This window comes from Geospiza fortis, unplaced genomic scaffold (assembly GCF_000277835.1).
Source record: "Geospiza fortis unplaced genomic scaffold, GeoFor_1.0 scaffold381, whole genome shotgun sequence".
Taxonomy (NCBI): domain Eukaryota; kingdom Metazoa; phylum Chordata; class Aves; order Passeriformes; family Thraupidae; genus Geospiza; species Geospiza fortis.
The window spans coordinates 1,466,865-1,479,158 of record NW_005054348.1 but is presented as its reverse complement, the minus strand read 5'-3'; the positions used below and the strand labels follow the sequence as shown (position 1 = coordinate 1,479,158).

At 38.4% G+C, this 12,294-nt stretch overlaps 1 protein-coding gene across 2 annotated transcripts in view; it reads left to right on the top strand.

Moving 5' to 3' along the window:
* ACTN2 (actinin alpha 2) overlaps positions 1-12,294 on the top strand; it is a 67,372-nt gene extending 55,078 nt beyond the window's left edge. The window contains exons 17-21 of one of the 2 annotated variants that reach the window (XM_005423193.3): positions 444-623; positions 986-1,132; positions 8,547-8,612; positions 9,506-9,664; positions 10,988-12,294. In XM_005423193.3, the coding sequence (XP_005423250.2) occupies positions 444-623; positions 986-1,132; positions 8,547-8,612; positions 9,506-9,664; positions 10,988-11,146 (711 nt within the window). In that variant the 3' untranslated portion in view covers positions 11,147-12,294. The remainder of the gene's footprint in view (positions 1-443; positions 624-985; positions 1,133-8,546; positions 8,613-9,505; positions 9,665-10,987) is intronic. The other variant, XM_005423191.2, reaches the window with a different exon arrangement.

Below are 12,294 nucleotides of genomic sequence, written 5' to 3'. Positions count from 1 at the left end.
AATTTTTTCATCTTTACTTTATATATAGGGCAACAGCAAAGTCAATGACGGCTTGCCAGCTGTTTGAGCCTAAAGTATTTAGCACTGTTAAGATTATTCTTAAAACTTTGTGGAACTTTGTACAAGTGGTACCTTGATGGTGGACCAGGAGATTCAGCTTTGAAAAATCAATCACTAACCAATTACTGTTTAGCTTCTGCTTTTTGTAGAAAAGATACCAGGTTCACTGGGGTCTCAACACTAATTCCAGATATAAATGTGATGCATTTCTTTTGAAATGTGTTTTCTACAGTAAAGTTTCTCATCTCCACTGGATGAAGGTGTTATTACTGTTGCTTCTTAGTATAAAAACACAACATATTTATGTGAACATTGGAGAAATTAGCACATCTGAAGCTTAAATTTTGTGGGACCGGGGGGGTGTCTTTTTTTTCTTCTGACAGGAAATTGCCCGCAGTTCTATTGAAATGACAGGGCCTTTGGAGGACCAGATGAATCAGCTGAAGCAATATGAGCACAATATCATTAATTATAAACACAATATTGACAAACTGGAAGGAGATCATCAGCTTATACAAGAAGCCCTGGTGTTTGACAACAAGCACACCAACTATACCATGGAGGTAGCCATTTACTCCCTTTTCTATTTATTAGTTCATTCTGTCCTCACGTGCTATAACTACCTTCCCTGTTTTAAAGGGGCTGCCACAGCAGTGGAATTTGGCAGGCTTTCTGACAATCTCATAAGACTTGTTTTATTTTCATTTATTTTCATTTTTTAGTGAAGAAGTACCCATTTAGAAACCAGTTCTGTATTTTTCTGAAGGCCATTTTTATTTTTAGTGATCCTTGGTCATAAAACAGAGTTAGTGGTATGGAAAAAGTATCACATAAATATTTAGAGCTGATTTATTTCTTACTGTACTTTTTATTCTCTTAAAAGAATATATTTGCTTCTGTAATAACTCAGAATTTTCTCTCATAGCACATCCGTGTTGGATGGGAGCTCCTGCTTACCACCATTGCTCGAACTATCAATGAGGTTGAGACTCAGATCCTCACAAGAGATGCCAAGGGTATCACCCAGGAACAGATGAATGACTTCAGAGCATCGTTCAATCACTTTGACAGGGTACAGTACTCCTGCTTTTTCTCAACTAGCAATATTTATTCTTCCCAAAAGTGAGTTTCTTGGCATTCCAAACATAAGCCTTTTAAAAAACCTGAAAATGTGATGGCAATGGCCTCTTTTTAAAAGAGAAAAAAAGATCAGTTAAGAAAGAATTTATAGCCTTATAAAGTCATGGGATGGCTTGGGTTGGAAGGGACTTAAAAGATCATCTAGTGCCACTCTCCCCACCTTGGCCATCCACTAGATCGTGCTGCCCAGGGCTCCCCACAGTCTAGTAGCATTGTGCACATAAATTAAAGATTAATTTTTTCTTTTTAAATGTAATGCAGAATTATAGCTCTGCTAATACAGTCTAGTATTTGTTCAAATAGTAAGCAGAACTGCATAAAACCATGTGTTTTGGAAAATAATATGACTTTTATTTTAAGACTGTACAGCATGTTCTAAGTACTTGCTGTTGTTTACATCTCATTAAATTTAGCTGTAATCTATATCACAGAGGTTTTTTTTCCCCTTTGAATCACAACTTGTGTCCCTAGAAATGTATTTGTAGGGAATATAGTTGGGACACTTACCGCTGTCCAGGAATATCTTTTATTTTTCTGGCTGTATGTGGGAAATAAGAGGCTGTTACTTTTTTTAGCTATCTAAATATGGATGAATAAAAAAGTAGGAAGGAAAATAGTGCTGTGAAGAAACTTAACTCACTTCTGAGAGCTAAGCAGTATTCATGGACAGAGTGTTATAAAGATAACTATTAATATACACAATAGCAAAATATATGCAGATGGGGATCTGACATTTGCAGTTGGAGAACAATCTGAACATGAGTTAGTTCTGACGCCTCTGTGCTCACATGAACCCACCTTTAAAACCAAGTTCACAGTTCAAATACTGAAAAAAACTTATAATGCAGCACCAGTCTGTCAAGTCAGTCCTTCAAATCATTTCAGGGTACGGCAAAATGCCACTTCCTTTTCACTAAGATCCTGTTTGTCCAGCTCAACTCAAATTGGTTGCCCATGCGTGCACTTTCATTTGATATGGATGCTGACAGTCAGTTTACTAAACCTTCTTTAGAATACACCTAACTGTTTAGGAAGAAGACCAGAATTATCAAACCTCTGCTTGCTGAAGAAACATACAAGCATAGGGAAATGTAGCTACACAGAACTAGGAAAAGATTCTATGGAAAAATCTTAATGTGATTCTAGTACAGCAGCATTCTTTTTTGTATTTTCTAAGGAAGCAGAAGATAGCATCACAAAAGCAGAGATAGTTTTCCTGGGGTGGAAGGAAGTAGCATACCAAATGGCTTTCCCAATGCACTGGAGCAAATAATTGAGCAATTAGAGCTACTAAAAGCAGACAAAGTACCAGGCCTGGATAAATTACATGCCTGTACTTGAGAGACTTCTCGAAGGGAAACCAAGGTCCTTGCACAAAGATTTGACAGTTCCCTACAGATAAGGAAGCAAAGTGACTGAATCCAAGTCTGTTTTACACTGGATGGGCATTTCTAGCATCCCTGTACCTCTGTAGCTCATAGGTGAGTTCTCTGTCCTGCTTGCAGCAAGGCTGGCTCAGTGGCTGAGGAAATATCACAGTCAGCTCTTGGTGCCTCAGGCTGCTTGAAGGGAGAAGCTAAATCCTACACCAACCAGCCCTACTGTCAGGGATTTTCAGGCTTTGCAGATGCAGTAAGACACTGAAATACCAAAGCATAACACAGAGCAAGGCCTTAGGAAAGGCTGTATGACCTGGAAGAAGGTGGTTGTGTCACACAGCTGCTAGCACACTGGAGATGGGTTACAACAATAATGTGTAACACAAAATTGCTGCCCAGCTCTTAGATTCTTACCTGTCCCTGACTGTCTCTTTCCTCAGGCTATAATGGGTCATGGCTTTAGGCTGTGTCCCTTTTGTCCTGGCTCCTGTTGCAGGAAGCCTGAATGGCCAGGTCAGAAGCAGAAGGAGACAGATGTTTTATCTGTCATACATCCTCATCTGTTTCTGTGGCCTCAACAACCTGGACCTGGTCTGCAAGTTTAGCTGTAGACCCTGCCTTTCCCCATGACAGATACAATCCAATGGCTTAAAAAGAGAAGTCTGGAAGGATCACATAAGGAAAGCACCATTTTACAAATGCCCTCTTTAGTATACCCCATCCCTCAGAATCAAACAAGGGAAACTGGTTTAGGTGGACTTCTGCACTGACAGAATGTAACAATTATTTTCTCAGTAGCATAATGCAAGTTAAAGAAAGGAAGAAGATAAGGTCTAAAATGACTCAACCATCAAGCCAGGCTTTATGCAGGGAACAGATTGTAGAAATACTGATAAAAGAGAAGTTTATAAGGATTAAATTGCACTGTTATTTAATGGACAGATGCAGCTCAATCTACACAGACTAGAAGGAGGCTTTGAACAAACATATTGGAGAAAGACAGGCTTGTTTTTAATTTTTCTATCTTTCCTGTGTCCTTGCACATTCGAATATTTAGTGTTGGCAAATGAAGGCAATTCAGGGTGCTTCAGAGTTACTTCAGTGTACATAAAATAATGAAGACTTTATATTTGTTCATCTTTAGAAAGAGAAGGCAGTAATGGATTATTTTTTGGTTTTGATTTCCTTAAATAGAAATGAAGATAAAACTGGATTATCTGAACATAAGCACTAGCATGAAAAATACTGTCTTCTTCATGTCAGATGGAATTAACCATATATGTAAAAATTTTGTGGCACTTAGCAGCACTTCTGAATGCTTGATATAGTTTAAAAATACACTTGAAGGACTGGATTGCTATTCACCATGATGAATAGCCAGAAAGGATCTCAAAAATTAATACTGTCACTGACAAGGAGGCTTTAAATATCTAAGTACAACAGAATAATTTATGCATGGTATAGCTCTGACTTGTGTGGCATTTCTCACATTTAAGACATTTCTTAATGTCTGACAGTGTGTGTTGAGGATATCAGTAAAGTACTAATATGCAATTCCTTTCCCCATTTTAAAGTATGTATTTTGGTATACATAAATCTAAAAACTCTTTTTAGGGTACTTCTAGAAACAACTTCCTTTAATTGTGAATCTGAGAAAGGAACCCCTGTCTTCCTCCCTGAGAGGAATACATTAAAAACAATTCTCATAGCACATGTGAGAATTTCAAGGGCAGGAAGAGTCATGCTTCTCTCAGCGCATCCCCAGCAGAGATGTGCTGGCACAGAGAGCTCTACAAGTCTTACTTGAAAAGGCAAGTGGCAAACAGGCTCTCTCCTCTGGCTCATGGGGGTGAGAGCCCTCTTGGCTCCTGGGCTCCCAGCAGGCATGTACACATGCTGGTGCCCCAGGGGTTATTCCTGAGGGTGCTGATGCTTAACCCTTGCTTACCACTGCTGCCCCACTCCTTGCTAGAAATTGTGCCTGAAGGCACAGTCTAGTTGTAGTTATAAATATAAATCTTTAGAATTGCTGCTGTATTTCCTTCCTTAATGTGACTGCATGGAGAAAAAAGAGGAAAGTGGGACACAATGTCTGAATCACAGAAGCGGTTTAGAAGTGTTCAAAATGGTGCATAGCTGCATAATGGTATGCAGCCAAATCAGGATACCACACAGATAGGTTGTCAGTCACTGGTTTTGACATCTCTTTATGCAGGGATTCCTTTTTCAGATTCTGTATATTTAGTAAATTCTAAATAAGATTGCAAAGTACGTGATGAAATATCTGCAGCCGCTCTGCCTGTACTATTTTAATGGCTGCTAATACATTCTACTATTGATTTTTCTGCAAACTACAGATTTCAAGTAGGTGCTCTGCATGCAGAAAAATAGCATCATGCCACCCTATATTTTGCTAACAGAAAAACAACAGCTCTCTATTAAAGGAATCATATGTTTAGGCTTATGCAAGTCCATTAGCATTCAGGAAAATTAAGGACATATTTAAGAATGGATTAGTTTGACTCAGAAGTTCACTTGTTTTATAAGGTCACATATAAGTCACAAGGAGAAGGGAAAAGATTTCTGGGGACTAATAATGAAACATGAAGGAGATTTTAGTGTTTTTCTTTGTATTGGAAGGAAAATATAAACAAGGCAAAGTTATTTATATTTGTTAAAAGATTAATTTCAGCTCCTAATGTTGGTCTGCAAACAATAAAAGTAAATATCAAGAACCATTTCCAATTGAGAAAGCCTTCACATGGGCTTGATCTATGCTTTAATTGCAAAATGCCATTGAATTCCATGAAACTCTGATATATTTCAAAGATGCTTTTTTTAGGCAACATATGATGAAGATTTGAAAATTTCACTACAAGAATGTGAAAACCTGCTATAGCACTTGGCACTACTACTTGGACCCTCACTGGGGAGTCCCACTTAACCATATGACTGTTCTGAGCTGCAGCACAACCACTGCACTTCTCTCCTAAAGAAAATGGTATTTTGGAGCATGTGCCAGCCCCTCACTCCCATCTGCCCTTCACTGCCTCAGCTCCTGCTGCTCTGTGTGCCTGGTTGGGCAGCTCCTGCACACACTGTGGATGGGGTGGTAGCTGTTGATCCTCCCCCAACACTGGCTAGAGGAGATGGAGGGGCAGGATTTGGCTCTTAGCTTCCATTTTTGTATCATTTTGTTTGCAGTCACACAGAAGTATCTTCAGCTTTAGAAATGAGGTAAAATGAATAACTTCACCCCTGGTGGGACCTGCCATAGCCTGTCTCCAGGACAGCTTTTGAAAGTTTCAAACCAGCCTAGATTAGCATTTTGAGAATGATAAAATAAGCCATTCTGAATGCTTTATAGCATCATCATAGCTTTATAGGGATCATCATATAAAATGGAAATATTAAAGGCTAGAAACTACTGTGATTATGGCTCTTAACTAAATGCTGCTCCAGATTTGTAACTTTGCTTTCTTCCTCTTCATTGACTTCCCACTGTTATTTTTCATCTTTCTTTTATGGGGCTGGTGGATGTTGATGCAGAGGCAGTCAATAACAGCATGATATTTTAAAAATGCATGGTGTTATTAACTTACTAAAGCACCACTTCATCCTATTAGTATATTAAATAAGCCCAGTGCATTTGTTAAACTCATATAATTTTACCTATGCATATCTATATAGAAATGTTAAAAAATAAATTATTCATCTAGCAGGCAAGTATGTAGCAGACAGAAAACCTTGGATCTTCTCCAAACTGTCTGTAAAATCAATAAGGGTAATATTTTTCATCTTGGAATATCTCCTTAATTGTATTTATGTTAACTCACTCTGAAGTACCCCTCTGATAGGACACATTTTGTATGAACAAGAAGAAAAAGACAAGCCAGTCTGTTTTTAAGAAGTTAGTGTGACTTCCTTCACCTGCAAAATAGAAAAATATATTGGTTCAAAACCATGTTCTAGTTTGATGTGGTTTTACTAGAAACCATTTAATCTGGAATTCAATGGTGCTTTTTAAGTCAGTTTTCAAAGCAAAACCTGACTATATATATTGTTAAAGAAGACAGATAACTGAAAATAAGTTGTCAATTATAAATTTATTTTGTACTTGTCTCATTTGAGATATGCATATTATATTAAGTAGTATTACCAGATCAAGAATGAAGTAACAGTAATCGAGTGGGAAAAACATGTTTTGCCTGGGCTCAGTGATATTTTTATTGCATCTCACATACACGAAATCACAGAATTACTGGGTTGGAAGAGACATTGAAGATCATTGAGTCCAACCCATTCCCTGACACTTCAACTAAACCATGGCACTGAGTGCCACATCCAATCTTTTTTTAAACACATCCGAGGATGGTGACTCCACCACCTCCCTGGGCAGACCCTTCCAGTATTTCCAGTACACTGCATGACAGCAGAAAAGGAAGGAAGCAAATGGAAGTTCATAGAATGAAATCTGCCTTGTCAGCAAAGGTGTTTTTAAAAAAAGATGGAAGGAAGCAGAGTTTTAACTCTGCAGTTGAAGCGAGGACCCTCTTCTACTATGAAAAAGTCTGAAGTATGAAACTGTAAAAACTGCACACTTTTTAGGTAATTCATTGCATATGTTGACATTACATTTCCATGAAATTCTGGAAGAATGTGATTATTAATTTGCAAATGGAAGGTTCTTTACTAACCAACTAACCTGATCTGTGACTTTCTTTCCTTTCCCCTTCCCAAATGCATGGCCTGTGATGGGATGCTAGGATGAATCTGACAATCTACAGTCTGATGAATTTAAAGCCTGCCTCATCAGTCTAGGACAGGTTGGAAATGACTTGCAGGTAGAGGAAACTAAAATAATTCTATTTTCAGATGTAACAATAGCCAAAAAGATTGCATGTTTAAACTCCAGTCTATTGGTCATAATGCTTTGTAAAGATCCTGCCTCTGGGAAGACAACTGGTTTAGATGGACTGTCAGCATCACTTTGAGCTGTATTTTTTTCATTTTTCAAAGATTTTTCAGTTTGTTTGTTTTACTTGGTTTGCGATATTTTATTTGGACACTACTAGATGACTAGGAAAGCTCTTATGCTTCTTGCACTCAGACTTTTGTCAATTTTCCTTTCCTCAGACTCAATACAAGGTCTCCTATGCTCTCTCCTAATATAGGATGACACAATTCTCTCCAAGCCACTGCAATCTATCACAGCACAGAGGAAATATTTATTTACCTTCCTAATTTTATGCCATTTTGTGTCTACTCAGCCTCAAGTCTAGAATGTTGCAGATATGTTATTGCCTGGAAAATGAGCAACCTCATTTCATACAAAGTCTTCAACTGATCTCCTTCTAAGTCTTGCAGGTCTCATCCTTTAAGTCAGTATGCACATCTCTGCTGTATTCAGGGTCTTGACACCCTGCAGTCAGAGAGAAAATCCCTGTACTTATTTCCCATATATCAGCAGACTGGTCTCATAATGTATTTACTTTGACCTTGAAATGATGTATTTAATTGTTTTTCACTGTACTTCTGTCTGATAGAGATTCCACACAGAACATTTCAGAGATATTTCATATCAGGGAGGCAGCTTGAACATCTACTGAGTTTGACTAATTTAGTAACAAATTTTTCTCCTTGCTCTTCTCTTTGTCTTCTCTGGTTGTGTTCTCCGTATTCTTGTCCCATTCATCTCCTCTTCTCCGTTATCTCTCCCCTGACCTTTCCTGATGTTACTTCTTTTGTGGTGAAAATGTCTCTTTCCTGTGTGTAATATGTTAGTTACTGCTTCCTCTTTTTTTAAAACTGATGATGGTTCTGGTGACCTGATCGGGCAACATCAATGAATGCTGTTCATGCACTGGATCCAATATGCCAATGGTCTAAACTCATCATCTCTCTGGAAATTACCTTGGATTCTTCAAATCCTCCCTTCTATATTCCTTACATTGTTTTGGTCAATAGAGGAAGAATGGATTGATGGACCATGATGATTTCAGAGCTTGCTTAATTTCAATGGGTTATGATTTGGTATGAGCTTTAAGAAAAAATGTCAGCTGATTCTGCTCGCAGCTAAAATATTAACCACAGCGATACTAAAGCTTATCTAAATAGAGAGGATACTAATGTCATTCACACTAGAGATAATACTTTCTTTGCTTTTTCTTTATTTTCAAATGGTTAAAAGGGAAGTTAAAAGTAAAGACACTCAAAAACCATATTCTGTGGTGCACTGCATTGCTCTTTGAATTCATGAAACTTTAAAAATTGAAATTAACAATTATTAAACTGATGTTTTTGTAAATTTCTCCTTTTCTACCTGCATGACGAAGAATGAGTTTGATACTGTTTAATTTTTGTAAACTTGCCTTGGGGGTTACATTTTCCTTGCTTCAATTATTTGTTCTAAAAATTTCCTCTGAAATTCACCTTTTTTATGGAAAAGAAAGAGATTATCCTTAGTTTAGTTGTCCTGTATTTGGCATGAAATTTTCAGAATTGTTTCCCTTCTTAGTTCTGTGGGTCTGTGACTACCCTGCTTGTTGGGCTATTGTTTCACTTCCCTGCATGGTACCTAAATTACAGTGGTTTTAGGATGAGATGGAAAATGAAGTGTTAAGTTAGAACAAGCTAAACTGGTATTGTGGGAGGGTGGGAGGGAGAGAATTTGGTGACATTTAATTGAAAGGCACATATTATGTATTCAGGACAAAGGATACACTTTCCAAAAGCACAGTCCTTTTTACAGAAGCGGGGTGGGCATTTAAGGTGCAGATTTCATTGACTCTGATGTTGATGTTCCCGAGTCAGGAAGATGCTTTCTAAGCTCCATAGCCAGTGGTTCTGACTGGTTCATGAGAGGCTCGGACTGCTGGAGATCGGTATTATGGTGACCATTTTCTTTCTTTTGGATTTTGTGAAAGGGTGAAGCTGAGTTTGCCCGGATCATGTCTCTGGTTGACCCCAATGGGCAAGGAACTGTCACTTTCCAGTCCTTCATTGACTTCATGACCAGAGAAACGGCAGACACCGACACAGCTGAGCAAGTGATAGCTTCCTTCAGAATCCTGGCTTCAGATAAGGTCAGTCACCATGCTGCTGCTGCAAGGATTCAATTGCTCTCCTGCTTAGCCCTTCTTGTTACAAGTAATAGTGAAGCTTTGTTTGCAGTTTGTCAGACTTCAGATAAAGCATGTGCATTTTCTTCTTGTTTGGAACCAAGGCTCTTACCTGAAATAGGTGCAGAATACAAGGCTTGGTCTTTGTGTCCTCATATCATAGAGAGCCAACATAAAATTAGGCATCTTAGACAAGACTTAGATGGTTGATCTGTATAATGGATATATTCTACATCAGGTTATTTCCACACTACATCTTTGACTAGTGGGGAACTCGATCTGCCTTTCATGATGTTGTTTAGATGTTTCAATGCAGAGTTTGGCCCTCTGGAACATAGCCTAGATCAGGTGCACAAGGCTACACCTGATTGTGAGCCCCGTTGTGACTGGACAGCTCACTCAACAGGATGATACAATGTGGTGTATCCATATCCTAGAAGGAGCAGCAGGAGGAGGCCTCCTGTAGTTACTGGGTTTGTAGAGAAAGCTCCTGAATTTGGCATACTTTCATCCCCACTGCCAGATGCACTTGTGACTGAGTGGTGTTTGAAGATGTAAGGGAGTATAATGGCAACACAAGAGCTTCTGGAGGAGTCAGGGCCATAAGCAGTGCTGCCAGAAAACCAATCCTGTGATGTGGGGAAAGGAGAGATCACAGCAGTACAGGTCTATTTGCCCAAGCCCACTCTATTGATTTTCTCATTACAGCTGCTTGTATTGATTTTGTGATCTCAGTTAATGTGGACCACATTTTACATTCCAGACGTGTTCTCAGTAGCAATTCATGTGGAAGATGGTCTCAGGAAAAAGTGGTTTAATTAGATTGCTATTTTAAGCAATGTCAAGTCTGTTAACAGAGGGTATCCTTCATGTCATAAATGCATGCCATTAAGAAAAATAATGCATCTTTCTTTACACATATATGAGAACCTTGAAACTAAGAGGAACTACCTGCATCTGTCCTGTCACTGCAGAAGGGGCAGTAGTGCACTGCAGAGATACTGACTATCTCAGAATAAGGCGTATCTGCAGCAGTCTGCCCATGGCTGCACAGTGTTTGGTAGCTGCCATACACAGTCACATATCCTGACACTGCATTTTGATGTAATCAGTTTGTTGGTGGAATTTCCCCCTTCAACTCATAATTTGTGATGGAATTTACAGAGGAAAATATTTGGTCTCAGAAAAATAGGCAAGATGCCCAAATTTATTAGTTACAGAAAATAAATATATTTTGTGATTTTGAAGAACCAATACTGACTTTGTCCATCCTTTTCCCCCATCCAGCCTTATATCCTGGCAGATGAGTTGCGTCGAGAGCTGCCTCCTGAGCAGGCTCAGTACTGCATCAAGAGAATGCCTCCGTACACTGGCCCAGGCTCTGTTCCTGGGGCTCTGGATTACACCTCGTTTTCATCAGCACTGTATGGAGAGAGCGACCTCTGAGTCAGTAATTGGCTATATTCATGGTAGACACTAAAAATACCCACCTTATTGCCCAGATTGCTTCTCAAAAGCTTTGACAAGCTGATTTAAAAACAAATTTTACAAATACAGTAGGTACCATCAGTGTAAAGTGCTAGTAACTGAAGTAACCGGTGTATATTAAAGTGTGCAGCACGCTAGATACCTGCCTTGTTGGTTTTAGGTTGTCTGTCCTATGCAATTGCTAGAAAACCTATTAAAAATTGAAAGATACTAATTTTGGAAATGTACATTTAGAAAACAGAATGTAAAACCTAAAAACGTTGAAACTCTCAAAATACATCTCCATTTTCAAAATGTTTCAATGCCATATGCACATCTTTTATGATGTTCAGAAAACTGTGTTAGATGTCAGGCTTTTTTTCTTTCATAGAGCAATATTACTTTCCTCTCATGATTTCTGATTTTGTATGCTTCTATTGCTGGAATTTAATAAAATACTAAAATGCAGATTTTCAGGGAAGAAATATAACAACCACATAAACTACTTAATTACAAAAAGAATCCAGAATGCTATGCTTTTGTCTCAAAGAGTTGTAATATAAGGGGGAAAAGCTGATTAAAGTGCAGTTTCAGAGTTCTGTAAGCAGTTCTTTTCTTTTAGGCCTTTCACTTTTACAGCTGAGGGAATACAACTTTTATAATCAGAAAAGCTAATTTCATGTGAACTGTTTTGTTATGAAACCCTCATTCTTGTCAATGTTGGACAGTCTTTGTTTCTCAGTATAAGAATGCATCATTGTGTATATTAGTGGGCAACATTCATCTCTATCCTGCATAAAGCAAACTCCCATCTGAGCAAATTTAGTATGGTTGTCTTGCAGCTTTAACTGTTCAGTGCTCAAAATTCAGTTTGTCTTGAGTTCTGCTGCGTCGCAGGCAGTTCTGTCTGTACCCTGCTCCTGTGCGCTAGACGTTTACTGGTTTTTTCCATCTTGAGAAATGACAGAGAATAAAAGCAGTAACTTTTTTACTTGAATCCTACCGACACTGAGGAAATGCAATGTAATCAAACAAAACCATTTACAAATGGTGAAGCAAGCTGTGCAGCCCAGTGCTATTAAAGCAATGATGTGCCTATTAAATAAAGTCTGCTTTTCAAAACCTTA